At 43.0% G+C, this 21,967-nt stretch overlaps 1 protein-coding gene across 2 annotated transcripts in view; it reads right to left on the bottom strand.

The window, feature by feature from the left end:
* Positions 1-21,967, bottom strand: part of CREB3L2 (cAMP responsive element binding protein 3 like 2) — a 74,414-nt gene that overhangs the window by 13,754 nt on the left and 38,693 nt on the right. The window contains exons 3-8 of one of the 2 annotated variants that reach the window (XM_036400703.2): positions 9,858-10,024; positions 8,171-8,258; positions 6,247-6,425; positions 5,430-5,576; positions 3,661-3,719; positions 2,465-2,533 (exon numbers count right to left, since the gene is read on the bottom strand). In XM_036400703.2, the coding sequence (XP_036256596.1) occupies positions 2,465-2,533; positions 3,661-3,719; positions 5,430-5,576; positions 6,247-6,425; positions 8,171-8,258; positions 9,858-10,024 (709 nt within the window). Of the gene's footprint in view, positions 1-2,464; positions 2,534-3,660; positions 3,720-5,429; positions 5,577-6,246; positions 6,429-8,170; positions 8,259-9,857; positions 10,025-21,967 lie in introns of both variants that reach the window. The other variant, XM_036400701.2, reaches the window with a different exon arrangement.

Genomic DNA, 21,967 nt, shown 5'->3' with positions numbered 1-21,967 from the left:
CTGAAGTCTTAGGTATGTATCTATGCAAATGTTTTCTATATATAGATTAACATACTCTTAAAATCTGATTGCACATACTGAAAGGAAGCTGCTGTTCAATAGTTGTATGTTTTGGAAATTGCTCTTCAGTTCCTCTCAATCCAGCCAGACTACACAAACATGATAGTGACTGACAGTAACACATGTTCATTAACTTTTAGGTAGGCCCAAGTTTTCAACAAGGTAAAAATCCAACTTTGTCTACATCTACAGTTGAAAGCATTGTTTTAACACATAATCTTATTCTCCTGGTATCTTTCTTCCACTCTTACAGTCTTTCACAATGGGAGAAGAGCTTTGATGTTTGTAGATCTAATTTTAGATAATATGTTCAATAATGTCTTCATTTTTTACTGAAATGAATACTCAAAGTTACAGCTAAAGTCAACTAGGGCTCTGCTTTGGGCATATTAAATAAGATACATGTGTGCATAACTGTGCTAGGTACTTTGAGAAATAAAGTCCTAAACATATAAAATCAGGTATCTGACACACCAAACTGACACTAAATAATTTTGACCACCACTGCTCCAAACTTAGATTCCTGACTGTATGTAGGAGATGAAAGTTCCAGCTATAGGATGCTGTGAAGACAAGTTCTGAAACATGTGAACAGTTTTTGGATGTCATGCCAAAGCTCTGTGCAAATACCAATGAGGGAATGAGACATTTTGCATTCACTGTAGGATGTGGATCATGTACATTAAACCAGGGCCTGGAACCATCCTCTGAATGAGACAGTTGCACAATTATACAGTAAAGAGGAAAAGTGGCTTTTTGGAATTAAGGTGAAAAACTCTATAATATGATATGTTACAAAACTGAGGTTTGATGAAAGCAGGCACTTTAACAAATTTCTCAGTATTTCACACATAAGCCTTAGCAGATTTTAGACACAGTTGATATCTAAATAGCCAAAACAGCATTGCCATGAGTTACAAGAATTTCTGTGCAGAAGGATGAACATCTGCTTCTCTGCATGAGATTACAGATCAATATCAATGCTATTGCAGAGGGAAGGAAACAATGCAACTCATCCCACATGGGGAAAGTATGAAGGATTTGGAGATCATATCACTTACCTAAAACTTTCTGGAGCATTTAGCATGAAAGAATTAAGATAATCAAATAGTAGGTAAGATGCCAAAGGTCCTTTTTGAAAGGATAGACAACAAAGCGTGAGTGAATCCTCAACAGCATAGAGATGAAAACAACAGGCCAAATTTATTTTAACTGGGGAGAACAACTCCAGGGTTGATAACATGTTGCCCCAAGGGGATAATCTACAGCTGCAGCTTTTCTTAAGAGAAATTGGCTTCAGTACCTTCTGGGACAGATTCTGGGTGGGACATCTCTACTCCACACCTACAGAATAGTTGCTGGTTTTTTTTATGTCAAACCCTGGCGGACGATATAAGAGGCACAGAAATGGCTTGGCTCTCTTCAAGCAAGCAGCAGATGTCTTTATGCATGAGCAGTGTGTGGGAGACACTCTGCAGCAAGTCACAGTGCTACAGGGTCTGGCTTCATGAAATCAGAGATAGGATCCAGAGATTAGAAACAACACATGCCACTCAATTAGCAATGCACTGGCTGCCAGATCAGCTCTAGGGCCATTTTCCATTTTCTTATCTTCAAAACCCAGCTTCCCCCCACACATCAGTGTCACCATCATGCTCCTTGGTAATATTCAGCCACCACTGCAAATGCCTCTAACTGGGAAGTGTTGAGGGTGGGCTCATCTGGTTCCTCCTCACTGGAATTTGCCACTGAGCATAAGCCAGGATTGACACTGCGCTCTCTCAGCTAACATCAAATTAAAAGCTTAGCTATTCAACATCTTCTGCCATGTGTCCTTTGAAAAAGCCACCACTGAGTCACCCATTTTTTCAGAAATGAAGAAGCAAGAAGATGATTTTCCCCTCCAAATGAAGGAAATTCTGGGGTGTGAGATAGTTAGAAGGGTGCACAATAATTGCAATGACATCTAGTAGTACATAAGGAAGTAATAATGACTCTTGAGTTTCAGCACTGTTAATTCTGGAAGTGTCATGTCTCAAATTAAGACTTCCTGGCAAAATTCACTAAATAAAGACAATTGGGAGAGCTAGACTATAGGCTTTTTTGGTTTTTTTTGTATTGCTAATTACATTCCCTTGGGCAGTGGAGGAACTCAGAGAAGAGTGCTAAAAGGTTTCTCAAGCACACCACAGGCTGGGGAGGCAGTTTAAGACATGACATCAAAACCTCCATGCTTTACATCCCACTGCAGTCACAGTAACTGGCATTCCACATCTTTCTCTGACATGAACCCTATCAGACACAGCTATTATTCACACCTCAGTTGATCTCTTAACCTCCAGATTTTCACTTTGCATGGAGATATCCCACTACCAAGTTCTGTTTGATGACATCCATACCTTACCTGTTAGTGTTCTCCAGGACTTCAACCTTCTTACGCAGCTCACTGTTTTCATTTGAGCAGGTCTCAACTCTGGAGACAGCACAATGAAAGAGAAATATAAAAACATCAGTTATTTATTCAAGTGATTGTAAAACAAGCCAAACTTGCTTTCACTGAGAGCTCCATGATCTTGCCTGCATTTTAAGAAACAATTACACCAATGAACCTTAGTCGTAATATTTAATCACACTTTATAGCGTGAAACACAAAGCAAAAGTTGCATTAGCTGTCTGGCAAATGCCGTGCTTCTGAAATCAGAGCCTCCAATTTCAAGTTTATGAGGGCTAATAAGCCACAAGATTAAGTACAGTGCTCAAGACTGTCCCAAGATACTACCCATTTCCAAACCACCCCTGAAATCCCCAAACTAAAGGACTTTGTCATACAACATGTAAGAGGTCCAAGTAAAATATGTGACTCCTAAGAAAACAAATAGAACCATCCTGAATAGCTTCAAGAAGAAAAAAGGGAAAAGAAAATATCCTTGATATCTGGTATGCATGAGGTGGAATTTCAGAAGAGTAACTCTGAGGAAGCAAGGCAGAGCTATAAAGAGACAAGAAAAAAATGGAAATTACATCAAGGATATCACCAAAGATGGTACAAGAGTTTTAACAGAACCATCTGGTGAATTGCGTAAGAGTAATACTAGAATATTCATCTCCTGGAAGAAAGATTAATTTGGGATATAAATCACTAACTGGGGGGTTGGGTCCTGCTTGCTAAGGGAAGTCCATGGGTCACATGCTATTTTCCCGAGTCCTGCTTATTTTCCCAGGCAGTCCTGACTCAACCACTTCCTATTTCTGTTTTCATCTGCACTGGAAGACAGAGTTCACTCGCTCTGGATCCATCTTTCCCTGAACACTGCCAGTCCACTGGCCAACACAGTCGCCTGAGGTGAAGGCCAATGCAGCTGGGTCTTGCCTAATTTAAGGCGTGAAGTGTTTGCTGGCACGTTAGCGACCCGCTGCAGGCAGGCACGGTCCTGACCCCGAGAAGCAGCTGCCAGCAGCAGGGCCTTTTCTCAGTCACTGCCACGAGATGGCAGCTGGCACTCTGTGCATGGAACTGTCCCAGCAGCCACAGCTGGATCCCTTCCCAGTCCCACAGCTAGTGCTATTGGCCTGCTTGAAACAGGAAGGAGGCTGGCTTACTTTTTTTCCAGACTGTCCATGTATTCTTTCTTTTTTCTTCTACTTTCCTGGGCAGAGATCTAAGGAAAAAGGATGAAAAACACCAAATATTTGCAGAGAAAACAAAAGCATCAGAGACAAATTAATAAACTGGTAAAAAGCCCCAGTGTTATTGGATTCAAGCATCTGTCTTGTTCTCATTTCTATTCCTGGCAAGCAAAGCACTGACTTGATCTATTTCCACATTCTGAAGCAAGGCTCCTCCTTTCAATCACACAAAAAAAGATCATCCCCTGCTAACTTTAAAAAAGAAATCAGATTCATCCGGAGAGAATATCCCAGTACAAATACCAAAAGATGATCTCAGGATGATGTCCTGCATCCAGGAGAGAAAAAGCCCATGAATGTATTAGAAAGCAGCTTTGCAGACAAGGGCATGGGGTCCTGATGAACAAGTCAAACAACTGTCAGCAGTGTGCCCCTGTTGGAAAAGCAGCCAGCCAAACGTGGGTCTGCATCAAGGAAATTGCAGTTAGCAGGTCCAGAGGAGTGGTTCTTCCCCCTCTGCTCAGGGGCTGCAAAACCACAGCTGAGTGCAGCAGTGCAGCCCATGGCTCAGAAACAAATCCTCTGGGATGTACAGAAGCAGGCCCAGAGGCAGGGCTCTGCTATAATAAGCATGCCAGAGCACATGACATTTTAGAAAAGGAAGAAAAAGATGGGCTTGTTCAGATTGAAGAAGAGAAGGCCAAGGAGGGAATCTGATTTATTGCTGTCTTCAACTATCTCATGCAGCAAAGATGATGTCAGAGCTCTCAGAGGCACACAGCAAATGACAAGAGGCATCAAATACAAGTTGCAGCAAAGGAAATTCCAGTCACACATTAGGGATTCTATTTATTTTTTTTACCACAAGAGTGTCCTAATATGGGAACATGGTGCCCAGAGACACAGGGGACTCATCATCCTTTGCAGCAGTAAATTGTGACTGGACAAGATCCTGAGCAATCTTCTCTAAGCCGACCCTGCTTTCCAAGCCAGGGCTTTGACCAAAGGGCCTCCAGATTTCTCCTCAATACAAATGACTGATTCTAGGTAAGTGGTACATGAAATGCACAAGATCACTTCAGAAAATTTTGAAAAAACACAGTACAAGACCAAATTCCAATTTAGTGTGTCCAAATTTACACCTCTATCTGCTAAAACCGGTAGCAGAATATAGTAACCACGAAATATGTGCTAAAATCCTCTAGAACAAGTGAGCTGGCCAGGTCTGAAAAAAATTGCATTCCTCCCTATCACTAGGATCTTCCCCATGTCAGAAGGAAAAAAAAAAAACAAACTAACTCCCAGGGCATTTGGCATATTTGATATCAACTTTACAAGTCACTGAATTCAGTGATCAAAAGACTAGTGCATTGAAATACAGAGTAATATTTTAAAACAGGAAACAGAAAAGAACACCTTCCTCACCATGCAAAGAACACAGAGCTCTTTGCCCACCATAAGGGTAGTATTGTTCTGATTTTTAAATGGAGCCAAGCCACAGCAACTTGATACCCTGCCTGCTAAATACTCTATTGTGAATGGGCTCAGGTAAATACCTACACTGAGGCACACTCACACTGACAGACAATTTGATGGATGTGTTTAGGAACAAAGAAAAGCACTTTGTTAAAAGACAACTTACAGCATTCAACAGTACCAGGGACCATTACTGCAGAATTCTGCAGCATTTTCTAAAATGAAGGACAAGCACGACCCACCCAGCAAAGCTAACTAACATTTACCTTGTTTTTGATTTTCCTGCGGATTTTCTTTAGGACTTTCTCCTCTGCTTTTGTCAGGGGTAGTTTGGTAGGGATTGGGTAGCCCTCTGCTATCAGTGTCCTCTTCTCTTCCTCTGTCAGGATGAGGGGGCCAGTCCCCTGTAATTTCTTCAAGGGTCATAGAAATAAAATAAAATAAAATAAAATGAAACAGTAAGTGCACACAGTCCTAGAAGAAAAGGTTGTTAGGGAGGAGAGGCAGCAGGTCTCCCACTCCAGACAGGACTAAGCCTACTAGAACAGCCTCCTGCTATCGGGAATGTGTGGAAGACCTTACAGGTAACTTCCATTCTGAGTTCAAACCTTTGGGACAGGATTCCCTCAAAAGAGTTGTTCTTGGCCCAGCTCTGTCCACACTGAGGCCGACAGTATAACTGCCTTTGGCTCAAACAGGGACAGAGACACATGAGAAACACCACTGAAAATCCCTCCCTAAAGATCACCACCTGCTAAGGACATGACAAGAGGACAGATGCAGATCTACCAGAGACAGGTCAACCCAGCAGGGCTGGGCCCTGAGGCAAAACACAGTCCATGATGGGATAAACCTAATAACACTGGTGAACCCTGTCTCAACCTGGAGGAGAGGCACATGCTGTTCCCTGTGGGAACAGAACAGACCAGTGAGCAAGAATTACCGGATCTGCAGTTTTGACCAGAGATGAATTCATCGAAACAACAACAGAAAGTTAGCAAATCTCTGTCAAAACCAGTAATTTAAAAAGTGAAAAAAATTAAAAAAAAAGACACACAGATGGAGAAAGCCAGTTCAACTCACATGTGGTGCAGTCAGGAGAGGGGAATTGGAGAGCATCGAAGCTGCGCGCGACGCGACCTTGGCCGTGGCCTGGAGCTGCACTGGGCTGGAAGGAGGGAGCGACCGAGCCGGGCTCTGCCCTCCCTCAGAGTCACTGCCGTGGCTGCTCGGAGGGGTGGGAGGCAAATGCAGGGGATCCACTGCTACATGGCAACAGAGACACAAAGTAACACAAGGGTTTAAGGTGTCCATTCACACTGCCACTACAGCCGCCACCACCACACAGTTCCCAGGACTAGGAGTGTCTCCTGAAAAATGGATCAAGCAGAAGTGGCAACTTGGAAGAGGTTTGGAGCATGCAGGTCTCCAAAGAAGGAATGAAATGCAGCAGCTATCTTTAGGTTTGACAGACAAAACAGGGCTCTGTGCATATGCTCCAGTCACTTCTACCTACACTTCAGCTCCTTCTTCAAATGCTTTGAGGTTCATGTATAATGTAAAGTACAAGTTCCCTGTTCCTGGGAAACCACATTAACAGAGGGGCTGTGAGCCAGCATACTTTCCCTCCAAAAACAATAGTATTTTCTAACTCTGCCATGGATTAAACAATCTGCCAGTATTTGCAAGGGAAGGGATCACATCCAAGGAGTTACATGATCAGGAAGGAGAGAAAGGCCTCCTAAGGACATGATTTGGCACAGCTGGGAAGTGACTGACAACCTAGTGACAGCAAAGGCTTCAGGGCACTGATGGAGCAGGAGCAGCACAGGCAGCCACCACAGGAACCTCTCTCACAGTGTCTATCCAGGGCCATAAGATAACCTCAGCTGCAGCCAAAAGAACCTGCTCTAGAATTGTCAGCCAAAGTGCTGCTTATGATCAAAAGGGTCTGGACCAAGAGAAACAGGGCATGTCTCACTCACTCTTACTAAATGGACAATTTAGCAGATGCTCAAAATAGCCATAACTGAGTCACTCTTTCTCTGAGCTAAATTTAAAGCAATTGAATTTTGAAGTAGGAAGACACAGGGCTGATCTGCCACCTTCCACTTCTGTTATGCTTTGCAAATTTGAGTTGAAAAGATCAAATGGGTGGTAAGGGAGGATGGAAGAAAAATAGTAAAAAAAAACACTATAATACTCTTTTTATCTCACACAGTAGCTCTTGCAGTTGCCAGAAGAAGAAACATATTTGAAAAACAGAAAAGCCCTTAATCCCACAAAGTGAGCAAACAAATCTACACCTGGGTTGAGATATCCTTTTATCCACCTGCTACATCATTTGCTTCTCTCCCTGGAGCAGTGCTCCTTACCCACAGAAATTAATTCACTAACAGAATATCAAGTGTTTCTAACTGAAATGCAGTTATCTGCTCAGATCTCACACCAAATATTTGGCTTTTCCAAATTTTCATGGCTTTAATTGTGTTTAGCTTTCAGGGTAGGGATCTTTGCTCCTCCTTTCACATTAGAGTGCAAGTACAAAGAGATAATGATTGTTCTTAAAACTAATTTGCTACAAACAGATTCACCTAACTTTTGTTTTCATATAAATTCACATCCTGCTTTTGCATCAGAGGTTAACAGTAAAGTTTCTTATATCTTAACTAAGTCTCCTCAAATTGAATTATTTTCTATCCTAAATAATCTTGTACTTGAATAATTCTTGCTCCCTTCAGTAGAATTATTAATATCCTACAGAGAAAAAGGGATCATTTTCTTTGTGATGAAAAAGGGGGGGGTGAAAGAAAGAAAAAAAACTTCCCATAAAGGCTCAGAGAGACTCTGGCTCTTCAATAGCCTGAGTTGAATCCCTATAAAATGACAGCTTCAGCCTAAAATCTGACATGGTGAACGAGAAATCCAAATATTTAATCAGGGTAAAGTACATTTATTGTACTTGCTGGACATCTAGCCCTACATTTTCATTTGGTATTTAACAGACCTTCCTTAGAAGAGAGGTTCAGGAACTGATCCACTTCATGGGGCTCCAATTTAATCTCTGGAAGAACTTTCTGGATCAGTGGTTTCATCTAGAAAAGAGAAATTAACAGCATGAAAACCTGGAGTACACATCTTAAAGTCTTAATAGAAGGCCACAAGGATTACTTCTCCATAAATGGAGAGGTTTCCTCTCCTCCTGCTCTGCCACAGGCAAAGCTTTAACTGCTTCACACAGTTTGCTAAACCAGGCTACAGAGAATATTGCCCTGACTACTCCCACTATGGCTTTTCTTACTACTATATTTAGCTAAAATAAAAGATTACGCCTCAGAGATGACATTTCAGACTGAAAGCTAACATGTAACCCACTCCAATTACTTCTCTTAGCAACAGAGCTGCTGCTAGGATTTGCTAGACTGCAGGGTCTATTTGAGCAGGGACAGGAACACCCCTGGGAGTCAGGGACAGCCTCTTAAATAAAGGCCATTGTCATCTGTGAGCAAGAGCAAGGTGCCAGTCACTGAGCACCTTGGGTTTTGGGATGCAGGTTCCTTTCACAGTGCTGAGGAGCAGGAAAAGAGACAGTCACTGCTGTCTGAAGTTTGGAACACACCTGGCCTGCCCCACTGACCAGGCTGGGGCACCAGGCTGCCAAGCTTTGCCCAGAGCCTGTCTGTGTGCTGCAGGGCCAGGCCTGAGGAGGCCAGACTGGCACACCAGCAGGCTAACTGCAGCCAAAATCTCTCTCAGTAACCTGTGTAACTAATCCATGCAACAGCAGTGAGCCACCAGCAGGTCCCAATACTCTGCAAATCACAGCATCCCAAGCTACAGCAGGACTGTGTCCTGGGAACAGCACATTCATGCCAGGAGAAAATTATGGGAAACTTGTGCTTAGCTTTTTTCAGTTTCTCATAAAATAATTTCTGTTGCACCTATTTCTGATCCACATCCAAGTGGAAACATTTATTTTCAGCATATAACAACTCCCTCCAGCCTGGACTGACATTGCATGCTAGGGGCTGACAACAGCCATGCTTCTTCCTCTGCTGGCTGGGGACCCTGGTGAGCCACCAGCTGCTGCACTTCATTCTCCTTAACCCAACCACAGCCAAACTAAGCTCTTTTAGAATGTCCACTGGCTGCTCCAGCTGTGGTCAGAAAAGTATCACAAAGCTCCTTGTGAGGCTGCTGGGTCTGGAAGTAGCAGCAGCCTGAAATGTCAGAGCTTCACAAATCTGGCAAAAGTTACTTTGCAGGCAAACAGGGAAACTCTCCAATCAATCCAAACAAGGAGTCTTGTTCTGCTAAGGGGAAGGCACAGCAGCATTAAAGCAAGGTCTTAGCAAAGACACTTAGCTTGTCACAGGCTCCATAGAGCAAGTGGATTAGGCAGTTCAGGCACAACTGGTTCATTAGAAACTATTCAAGTATTTCTAGAAACCCAAGAGCCCCACGCTTTGGGGCTAGCATAGAAGACAAACTTATATATCCAAACATTAAGAGCTAAAGATGCAGACAACAAGTTCTTACAGCACTAGTGGGGCACCAGCAAACATTAAAAACCATTGGAACAGACTGCAGTGTGCACCCTGAGCTGCCAAGCTCTGGCACCAAGGAGGCTCCACTGGTAACAGCCTTAGGAGAAGCTGCAGCTAAGTGTGCAGAGAGAGCAGAGTCTGCAGTACCAGGGCATCTGTCTGGAGCTCAGGCTGTTCCCCCTCCAGCGACGTGGCCGTGATGGTGAGACTGACTGAGGGAGCAAGGCCTGATGTCTCACAAAGCCCTGGCTCAGTCTTTATTGCAGCTGGAGTAAACTCTGTAGCCAGACACCATTCCTCATTTTCCAGGTCACCTGCCAGGGAAGGAAATTGGACACCACATGTTTAGATCAGAAACAGAAAGACTACAAATGAAAATAATGTCATTCCTCTTCCAGAGAAGGGAAACAAACACAGAAGACATTTTAGTCTATCAACAAAACTCTGCCCTTACTATTCAGCTTTCAGTCAATGCAGACAACCATGCCATTTCAGGGCTGTAACCTAATCCTAGCCCCAGGATACACAGAGGAGCAGCGAGGAAAGACACAGCACTAATCACTGTGCATTGCTGAAAGCTGCTAATGCGTGGCAGAACAAGACTAAACAAGCTCTGGGTAAAGCAGCCAGAGAGCCCTGTCCTAAACAGCCTAATGCCTGCTGACTCAGTTTTATTCCTCCTTCTAGAGATAGCCTTTAGCCAGACTTCTGCTTCTTCTACTGCTTGCAGGCAGCAAATAGCTCAAATGGTGGGATTATACTCTTTAAAACAAAGTATTTTACTTAACTTCATTTTTTCCCCCCAAGGATTCATTTAGTATGTGCAAAAGAGGATATAGGCTTTGATGATTTCACAGGAGCAGCAGTGCCATGGTGATCATGCTGATTTCCTCCATAGAGCCTCTGGGAAGTGACAGCACAGGATGCATATTTTATCTGGCAGCAATGAAACGTGCATCACGTGTCAGAAGAATTATCCCCTAACTCCACTTAGTGAAAGCTCCCTAGTCAAGAGAAAGCCATGCAATTCTTTTATAGACAAAGCTGAAGGGTTTGCCCAGCATTGTCAAGAACTGGAAGAAGGTTGGCACGGCAAGTTTAGCTCCCCATCTCCATTCCATTTGCATTCACTGTTTTACTTGCTGAAAAAGGACTTATTTTCCCAGGTCTGAAGTGTAATAGAGTACTAGGAACTTAGAAAGACTCAACCTTTGAAACAATTCCACAAGGCTATTAACAACCCTTTAAAAATACAAAATAATCAAATGCATTTTTGTCAATTGCAATTCTGCCTTAGAAAACTTCCTGTTCCAGCTGAAAGACTCCAGTCTTTCCTCTTGCAGGAGAATATCCTATAGCAGGGGCACTGCATCCCAGCTGCATGTGGCACAGTCCTCTGCCACGACTGAGCAGTGGCTGTCAGAGGCATATCCATTAAATACAGCAGCTGGAATCTCAAAGCAAATATACACAAAAGGAAGAAGAGTGCTGATCTTTCTTTCAAAGCTTTCTACTGCCTTCAAACAGATTCTTTACTGCATATACAAAATTAAAAGAGAGAGAGCAAAACCATACACTGTAGGGCTGGTAAAAGCAACAGAGCTCTGAATTAACTGTGTGCTGCACCAACATCCTGGGAGGCAGCCATGGGGCTGTGGCTGTGCCACCAGCACTCTGCAAGGCTGCACAAGACCCTTCATTCACAGCTGAGTGTATCAGGCTGGTGAGATGTCAACAGAGCTCAGCTGCAAACAGGTAACAAAAATAAGAGTGGGCTTACAGCCTGTGCTGCTGTGTGTCCTTGCTATTAAGACCACACACACACACAGAGCATACAGGCACTGGGCAGAAGCTGGGTGCCTGGAGGAAGGGAGGAGAATGTGCATCTCCAGTGCTGGTAATTACTCTGTGGTGGGACCTAACCTCCACCACTGGCAAGGAAGGAGGTAATTTGAGTAAAGACACACCAAGGAATTAAAAATGAAAAATATGTATCCTGTAATCAGAAGCTCAAGAACAGCAAGACCAGCACTCTGCCAGGTTAACTGCAGAGCAAGGGCTAAACACCATATTTAAACTTCTGGAGAGCTTGCTCCCAAAGCTTCCTGGGAAATGCAAAAATGCAAAAATAGAAGTATTTATGGGAAAAAAATAGGTAGGCTTGCCTAAATATTAACTCAGAGAGAGGACATTGCTCTTTTTCAACCCTCCCTGAGCTTCTCTAGTCACAACACAAAAGCAGCAGCTCCCTCCCACCTTGCTGTGTATGCATTGTTCAGGTGAAATCTTTAAAGTGGTATCTGCTTGGAAACCCAGAATCCCTTGGCAAATGCAACTTTCAAATGCCTGTTTGGATAAGTCGGGTCAAAACTGGCCCCACATCACCTTGGGCAGAGCCTCTCTTTGCTGCCTCTTGCACCTCTGGGTCGAGCTACCCCTGGGGCAGCACCATTTTGAAGGTTATGGATAAATTAGAGCTATTAATGAGGCCAGTAATTAGCCCTTAATTTTCTTAAACTTGTATCACCATGAAAGTAGAAGGGAAATCCAGTCATGGGTGACCAGTACAACAGGGCATGTCCTCTAAGGCTGCACTTTATGATGTTTATCAAATCTAATCCCCAGACTCATCATGAATATTCAGCTGCTTTAAGACAGCAAGATATGCTGGCTTTGGCTGGTCACTTCACTCCTCTGAATCCATCATTTTACTCCTCTGGAAGCCAACTCTGCTGATTAACCTGACATCCCTGCCATCACTACTTAGATCTGCATAAATGCTCAGAGTTATTCCAGGCTTTAAGCCAGTCTAACCAGTCTGCAGGGTTACAGAGGTTGCCAGGACAGCAACATGCTGCGCTTAGCACTGAGATAATTCTGAACAACTGCATCTGGCACTCCTCTGACACTGCCTCTCACAATGCATGGTGACAGCTGTCCTTCCAGATGAATAATCCTGAAAGGAAGGGATGGGGGACTGGTCAAATATCACCTTGATACTCTCCTCCCCTTCCCCTGACACCTTTTTCCAAGTTGGAGTTCCACATTCCCTACCTGGATCACGGAGTGTTGTGCTACAAGTTACTTTGTTTTGACACATTCTAGCTTCTGAAGTCACCAACAACCCCTCTCTGCTTCAAGGGATTTCTCACTCTCTTTCCTCCTCTTCCTGAGCATAGCAGGCTGAAATTATCTGAAAATCATTCTTAGTTTACTCTTACAATAGTCCCTTAGCATCTTAGTGTACTCTGCCAAGCACTGCACTAGCAAAGTGGCAACCCTTCTCCCAAAGCCCTTGAGAATGACAAACACAACATGAGAAACATGTTGAACATGAGAATGTTCAATTTGTGTTATGTTCAACGTGAGAAACATGTTGAACCTAACACAAAATGAGAAAAACTTAGGCAAAGAGGAAAAATGGAGCAGGCTAATAAATCAGTGGTCATACAGGGAGGTATGGTACACCCTCTACTCTTACCTAAGACAAGAGTATTTCTCATAGAGGGTTACAGAGAACCACGAGAGAGGTTTCACAGAATAATGAGAACAAGAAAGAAGGTGCATGTGAAATACTGGAATGAAAAGGACAACAGGAGCTGGTTCAAGAGACCCACTGGAGTAAAAGGTGTCTTCTCCAAACCAAATCAAGCAAGATGTGCTGTGGTAAGAGTAAATGACTGGTGTCAAGAACTTAGAGGTGTTTATGTTTATATTTGACGTGATCCAGGAGGTACATGTGAACTCTTGAGCCACAGTCCAAAACAAGAAGCTGAGACTATGACCTTCATGATCATATGAATTCTAGACAAATAGGAATAGAGCAACATTGCATCCTCAAAGGTGAAACAAAATATGCTGCAAGTCATTCTGATATTGAGACAAGAAAGCCTAAACAAGAGATCTGGCTCTCCAAATGGCCAAGAAAATACACATCCTTAAGTATTGTCACTTTGGCTCTCTTGAAAAATCTCTTCTCAGGCTTCAAAACAATTCACTGTTAAATAAGTGATCCTGCCTGTCAGTTCCCTCCCCAGCTGAAATTTTCTACAAACCTCAGAACTCTATCATGCAATGACTGTTTAGATGAGTAGCATTCCCCTTTACCTACACTTTCCCAAGTCCATGAATGCTAGGCATTTTGGCACATGGAACATGTAATTTAGGGAGTCCACACAGTACTTGGCAAAATCCCAGCTAACACTTCTACCTGCAATGCCCTAGTGCTGGTAAATTGCACATGTGAACTGAACATTCAGGCTGCAAAGCACCCAAGTATTAAGAAATACCTGTGAATGTTTAACTTGGTGTCCTTTTGCACATCAAATACACCTAAAAATAGGAATGATTTAATGACCAAACAGTTTCTCTACAGAACCCATGCTTTATCCAGCAAGCAGAATGCATGGTGCTCCACTAATTGAGAAGATACTCCATGTTTTGTTCTTTGCACTGGCTCATGCACAGCCTCACCTCTCCTTTATGGAATACAATCCAAATTGTTCCCACAGGGCTATTTAATTCCCTCCTAGGGAAACACTGCACAATCTGAATTCATTTTCACAGTGGAGCTGAAAATTCAAGTGAGACACGGGGAGACTAAGGCCAAAAAGTAAATAGTAATTTAAAGTGGCCAACTGGAGACAACTGGAATTGGGTTTTTCAGATGATTTAGTCCTGTTACCACACTTGATCAAAATCCAGCATGCTTTCAGGTTGGGCTGTGAGCACCTACCACTGCTGCAAGTTAAACATCAGAGTTTCAACTCAGCTATCCAAAAAACCCATTCATCACAGCCACCCAGGGTTTGTGACACATGTACGTAAGATCTCCTGTGCCCAAGACTAAAATTACATTTCTTCAGAAAGCTTTTGTGTGCTTATTCTGTCATCAAGCTTGTGCCTCTTGTCCTGCAGACTTGTTTAGCACACATCTTCCAGTGCACACCTCACACACTGTGATGATGATTGTCAACAGAAATGTGCTCCTCTAAGCACTGCAGCTGTAATCAGTGTGTGTGATTTAGGCACACGTGAAAAACACACAACCAACAACAGCTGTGTTTTTACATGTCAGAATTCACAGATACCATTTCTGTGTTTATAAAAAACCATTTTTTAATATATCTGTATTTATACACATATTTTAAAAATTCTACAGAGTCTCTTAATAAGACCATGTGCAGCTTTCTAGGATATTCATATCTCTCAGAAGAACTGCAACACTTTGTTTCTCTTCTTGTTCTGTGGACATGGTATGGAAAGGCAGGGTAGGCAAAGTGGAAAACAAGGTGAAAAATGCTTACCTCAACTGTACAGTTTTTCTAATATCAGAGTTCCCAGAACGTTTTGCTTTCCTTTTTTATTTCTATCCAACTAATTCTTCAATCTTGTCCAACATACCACCTCCTTTCCTGTGAAAAAGTAGATCTTCTCCAACACTGACTAAATTTCACCCTTTCTGATAGATGTACAGGAAAATGTACAAAAATAACTAAAATGGTGTCCCTTGCTCCCCACATTCTTTTCAGCATTCTTCATTAGAGTTTACAGAGACACTTATTGCTGGATATTTAAGTTGCATGTGCATTTATTGTGCCTTTTTAAATAAATGACAGATGTACTCTGCATCTCATCCTCACTCCTCTCAAGTACAGAGAATGCAAGTACCCAGAAAAACAACATGGCTTTCACCTTTTTTTCCCCTGCAGTAAAAAGTATGATAGCACCACTATGTAAACAACCCACATGAAGGGTGTACCACTGAACCAAATCTTTGAGGTGGATAAAAGCCCATACCAGCATTACAGATCTCCATCACAGAGAACAGATGCATGCACTGAATGTCATTTCAAAGCAGGGTGCAAATAAGACCTCTAGAATCATCAAGGGATATATCCTTATCTGTATCACCAGAATGAAGAGGCAGCTTTTGCCTCTTTGGTAAAGTTCCCTGTTCAAGTGATGGATAAAGTAACTTGGAGAAAAACAAAACTGAAAATTTAAGGTGACCACAGACTATCAAAGTGCTCTGCACAGGTATCAGAAAAGCCATCTCTGAACGAGGTAATGCAGGAAGTTCCCTAATGAGTGAGTCAAAGTGTTCTCCAGCCAAGTGCACTTAAATAACCTCCCTCTTCAGCTGTGTTACAGATTTGAACAATAGGGTTTCAACTAATTCCCTCTGGCAGACCTTACACTGTCACCATGCACCACAGGGCTGCATGCACAGCCCACCTGGCTCCTGCACAACCATGTGCAGTCTCAGGCTCAGCTCACCACATGTTAATGACACACCTTGATGCAGAGGGTGCTCAAATTGCACCAAGGGTCCCTGTGTGCAAAGCTGGCCTTTGGACAAGTGTCCAGTCCTCACCTGCATCCTCCCTCTGAGGGGAGAGCCTCTATACAGTGGGACCTAGGGGTGTCACCACCACAGAACAGCTGCCAGCTGGGAGCCAGCTAACTGCAATGGGAAAGCACCTCTTGGAAGAGGCTCACAAGTTGTTTGTAGGGAAAATGTCTGCTTGATCGGTCAGAGAAACACCTCTGCACCATGAGCCCAAAAGGGCTCCTGATGCATACATTTTGGGCATGTTGCTGGACATGCTACCTGCAGGGAAGGAAGTTCAGTGCGCCCAGCTTTGCAGTCTGAGCCTTTCCAGCCTCCCAAAGGCAAATTGGACCTTTCTGGAGAAATAACTGTTTCCTTCTCACTCCCCTGGGTTTGGATGGTTCGCAGTGCCCAGCTCTGGGCTCACATAGCACTCCCTGTCAGACACAAGCCCCGTTCATTATGCCTGAAATACTGAACTCCAACGCCTCTACCTCTCCCCCTCTCTCCTTTGGGAGGTGAGAGCCCACATTCATCCACAAACAGCTCCTGTTACAGATTTTCCAGATGGCATTTTCCCCTCCCGGCGCGCACACGCTCCCACCGCAAATAACGAAACCTATGCCCTCAGAAGGGCTGTGACAAAAGAGAGACTGTTTGACTACCAAACATTGGGGCCCTTTCTAAAGTGCCAGGAAGGGAAAATTAAATAAAGGGGCAAAGATAAGCAGCAGTAAAACACAGTAATTACAATGCATAGCAGAAATAGTTTTTTTCGTAACAAATGATCATCGTTCATACCAGCATCCCCTCTTTGACCAGCATGGAGTCCATGTAAAACCCACAGATAATTTGCATCACTATCAAAGTTACTAAGATAGAAACAAAAACATATCACCTTTATATACATGGGAGTCAGGCACAGACTGAAGTGGCAGCTGGATTTACAGCCTAAAAGTTGGATAACATTAAATGTCCTATATAGGATTATGATTTTTTTCTTTTCAGGTATGAGAAAGTTATCCACAGAAGCCCTGTGGTCAAACAAAACCAGTTTTTCTCCTCACACCCCACACAGATGCTGTGAAGGCAGATCTGTATTATGGCTTCAACACACATGAAAACGGACTTGATGTTCACAGTACATAACTAAGTGAGCACAAGCTGTCAGTGCAACACTACAGAAAAAATGAGATCACTGGTTTGACAAACAGCAGGACTGGAAGTGGGAGGAGTATTCCCATAACATGCATCATCAGGGAAACTATTCCTGGGAAATCGGTTCCTGTAGTCACTTGACAAAGAGTTTGAAAAAGAAACTGCAAAGGTCCCTGTATCGAGAAAGGCACAGCAACAGATGAAGGTCCAGAAGATTCCACCTAGGGGGAAACATCAAGGATGTACAGTTCATTTAGACTGTATCCAAGCAGCAGTCAAGAGAGAACTTAATCACAGCCTACAAACACCTAGGGAAAGAGGTTTCAGAGAGCAGATGGTTCTTTAAAAGAAACAAAGGCTATAATGAGATCTCATCTGTGTGTAACTGGAAGCTAAAGGAGGCCAGACTGCAAATAAACCTGACAATTAACAGTAACCACAAGTAAACGCCCACCTCTAAATCAAAACTAGCATTTTTCAGACATGCTGCTGCTCAAGGAGGAGTTACAGGGTTGATGTAGAGTGACCTGTTGAGACTGTGCACCTTGGATATACAGAAGTTCAAAAATCTTATACTCTGGTATGAATTTAGTTATTCTCATACAGAGCAATGCTTTCAGGCACATGGTGTGATTCTTGGGGTGTCCTGTGCAGGGCCAGGAACTAGACTTGATGGTCCTGATGGGTGCCTTCCAACACAGAGTATTCTATGTTTCTATGAATTTAACACTGCAGATGGTGACAAGGATTGACTGCTACCTTTCCACATAAAAATCAATACAAACACAGGCCACTCCCACTAAATGGCTTTCTCCTCATTTCCTAAATAAACACACAAAAGAAAAAAAAATTACACAAAAACAAGTTGTAGGAAAATGCTCTAAAAAATTACCAGTGTGGCTTTGACAGCAACTTTTGAAAGCATAAGTGAGTTTGTTCTTTCATTTCTGTTTTCTTTAAAGTCAGGGCAGCAGCGATTCCCATTTTCATTGTTCACATTACATCGATTCAGTATTTGGACAAAAACAGACAGTAGCAGGACATTGTACCTCTCTATATATAGAAAATAAATTAGGATATGTAATATAACCTAATACAAATAATAAAACTCTTATGACTCACATATATACATGTATATTAAATGTGTGCATACACATGGACACAAATAAAACACATGAAGACCAACGTGAGCCTCAAGCCCAGAGACAGCACATGACTGATTACTGCTTGTGAACTCCATACTTAAACAAAGCTTTTTCATAGCCCTGCCTGAGATGAGGGATGGATTTATTGTTGAAGGGAGAAAAGTGGGAGCCATGGTGCTGGGGGTTTCATTTGGTTCATTTGGGTTTCTTATTTGTTTGTGTTTTTCTTTTTCAAACCATGTATGGAGATGGACTTGAAGTTTAAAAGTTGAAAAAGAAAATTCGAGTTTGAAAAGCACATTACAGAAAATCATAACCTCAGCAGTAAAAAACTCAGTAACAATACAGGTTATACTCTGGGGCCAGCCCCAGTTTTGGCACAGCTAGGAGTAAAACACAAACATACCATTTCAGCAATCAGTCTGTCAAACCTTCAGCCAAGACAAGCCTCTTCAAATCCAAAAGTAACTTCAAAGCATTCCTGAGCAGGAAAGCACCAACAGGAGGGGCAAGTGGGGACCCAGAGTAGCCTCAAAAGCAGAGCCCTCTGGGGACTGGGGAAGGAATGCACCCAGCAACCTGGGCACAATCTGAGGAGACAGAGCATCCAAGTGACTGGCCAGCTGCCAATTTGCTCTGCCCTGCCAGGCTCACAAAGTGAAAACCAGCAGGAAAATCAAACACACACCCACCACAACACACCCCCAGCACTTGAACTGATCTCAGAGGATGAACAGCCCCACACAGATGCTGCAGGCTCTGTCATCCATGCATCTCACATGGCCAAAACAAGGGACAGAACAATCCCAAAGTTTGTGCCCATAGCTAACAAGATCAAGCACAGGAGGGCAGGGAAAGAGCCTACACTCTTGAGCCTGTTAGTCACAAGAATAACCCTAGTGCCGGCTGAAACCTGGGTCTTGCCTTGCTCCTGGCTGTCTGACCCACAGCCCTCCCTTTCTAAAAGGCTGCAGAGACTGGAAAACTGAAGACAAACCTGCACTGACTACAACAGAAAACCAGGCTTCTTTCCCTACTTCTTTACAGTTGTCAGAAATGACTCTGTGCCCCAAAAGGCTGCAATGAGATCTCCCTTACCCATCAGCCCTATTCCCAGTCTGCCCTCCCAGCTTCTTCATGTCCTTTCAAGAGCATTCTCCACTCCACAGCTACCCACTGTCCTTCTCCACAGCCACTCTGCAGTTGTTTCAGAAACCCCAGGGCTCAAAACTAGAAAGCAGAAACCTGGTGGAGGAGAGGTGGCAGTGCAGCTGGTGTGGATAGTTTGTACACAGGACACAGCCTCCTTATTCATGTTGCAGTCTGAAGCCCTCCCCAGGCCATATTCCTTATTCACCACTTCAGGCAAACAAAAGTGATCAACCAGCTGCAAGCAGGCTGGTCAAGCCTGTATATCTCTCTCTCCAATATCTTTAAAGTTTATGCAAAACTGAATCTAAGAATAGATTCTCATCATGGGAAGAAACCAAATAATGCATTAAGTAGCAGATGTCTTGTACACATGTGGTTTAAAACTGACACCTTCAGAAAGCCCACACTAGCAACAGGCTGCAAGTATTCAGAAAAGTTATTCTGCACAAAGTTGGGGAAATGGCCTCAAAACAGTGAAGTCAGAAGAGTAAGTGGGGGAAGCCAGTGTTTGGACCTTGACTTTATGGACACTTAAATGTGTGCTCACCTTTAACTTAACAGAACTTCTCGGAAAAGTTAAACCCAGACTTATGAGTTTCCTAAATTTTACAGTTCTAGCTCTTTTTAGAAAAACTTCATATAAAATTTACAATTACAGGAATAGGTCAATTCAGCAGCTGCAGAAATTACAGTAATGGCCAAGCAGAGGCCAGCAAGAAACAACTCACAGCAGAAATTACTCATTCCCCTGCAGGAGTGGGCAGGAAAATGGAATCAGAGCAACCAATTACTCCACCATAATGGCTGAAAGGAAACATTAAATAACATTGTCTGAGAGGAAACATTAAATAATATTTTCAATGAGGTTGTGAAGACTTGGGGCAGGGGGGATGTTGCTCTGTTCTTTTAAAGTTTTGCTAAGCTTTTTGATGTTTACATTTTTGTAATGGAGTTTCTCATGCACTTTTCATGTAAATAATGATTGGTTTGCATTCCTTTCTGGAGGAGGAGAGAATTGATGGACTGTTGGTTTGAGTAGTGTGGTTGGAGAGGTAGCAATTTCATCCTCCAAGCCATGGTCACTTTTGGAATTCTATAAATATTGAAGCCCAGAAATAAACGCGCGATTTTTGCCTTGAACATCTCAGAGTGTGAGTGTCGTTCATTTCGTGTCCTATTGCAACAGGGGGGGAAAACAAAAGATGGAAACAGACACCATAAGACTTAAACCTGTCTTGAAGATCATGTGCTGAGCAAGGCCGGCCTTTTTCTCAGCCTCCCTGCATGCTGAAGCTCAAAAACCATCCCTCACCAGGGAGAAATCACAAAAACACTACAAGACCTCACCAATTTGCCCACTGGGATGGGTTTCTGGAAAATGCAAATTTTTGGGATATTTTTGGGATATGTCTCAGCTCCTGCCACCCCACAAAACCCCTCCCAGCTCCCCAGCAGCAGAGGGTTGGAGCATACAGACCTCCCCCTCCACACCCTGTATTTCTGCTCCCCAAAAGGACACTGGTGCTCCCAGTACCTGTGCCCTTACCCCACCCAGGGGACTGGCCTTCACTGGAGTTGTCAGGAGCACTGTGTACCTTCACTGTTCTAATAACAGAGATGCCTTCAATCCCCAGTGTCAAGCCCTGCAGTACTGCCATCCACAAAATCCTCTTTTCCTGATCTCACAGATTCAAGGAATGGAAAATCATCAGGGTGATGTCTTTGAATATCTATCAGACAGCCAGGTTCACTCTAATGTTGCAATTTCCTTAAGTACTTCTCTGAACTTCACTCTGTTGAAGTCAATAGGCGCAGAAAGGTTGTGAGCACGATTCTGGGGTTAGGATTAAATAAATTCCCAAACACCAAGAACAACTCCTCCTCCTCCTCCTCCTCCTCCTCCTCTCTTATGAAACACTCTGCAGAGTGAACATAAGATGAAATGTTTTCCATTCATTTTCTATTTTTAAACCCACTTGTTAATGTTTCTCGGCATTTTCAAACATCATTTGACTACAGCTCTATTACAGTGGTCTCAGCAGTAGGAATTTCTTCAGAAATGTTCCCCCAAGGAAACTCCCTCACTTTTAGCCTAATTTGAAGCTTCCCCCTATTAACTTCCAGAAAAGTTTAGTTTCTGATGTTCCTTGTGCTTGTTTTCCCTTCCACAATTAATATCTCCTATATGTGTTAATTTTAAAATATTCTTATAAACTAGCTAGGAAAAAGAAAAATTTCTGTAGATTATGTTTCCCAATCATTTCCAAAAATCCTGTCCCACATTGAAAAATCTTTCTCACAGGTTTTATTAGTTGCCCTCTTGTCAAATCTCAGTAAGATTTCATCTTGTTCCAACTGAGCACTTTGGACTACAAAACTGTCAGCCTCTGAAGACCTGTCTGGTGGATCTTCACAAACAGTTTAGCTAGTCAATGCTTAGCCAAAAACACTAATCTTTCTCCCTTTTA

This window comes from Molothrus ater, chromosome 5 (genome assembly GCF_012460135.2).
Source record: "Molothrus ater isolate BHLD 08-10-18 breed brown headed cowbird chromosome 5, BPBGC_Mater_1.1, whole genome shotgun sequence".
NCBI classification, from domain to species: domain Eukaryota; kingdom Metazoa; phylum Chordata; class Aves; order Passeriformes; family Icteridae; genus Molothrus; species Molothrus ater.
Note: the sequence above shows the minus strand (reverse complement) of the source record. Positions and strands in the feature narration are given on the sequence as shown.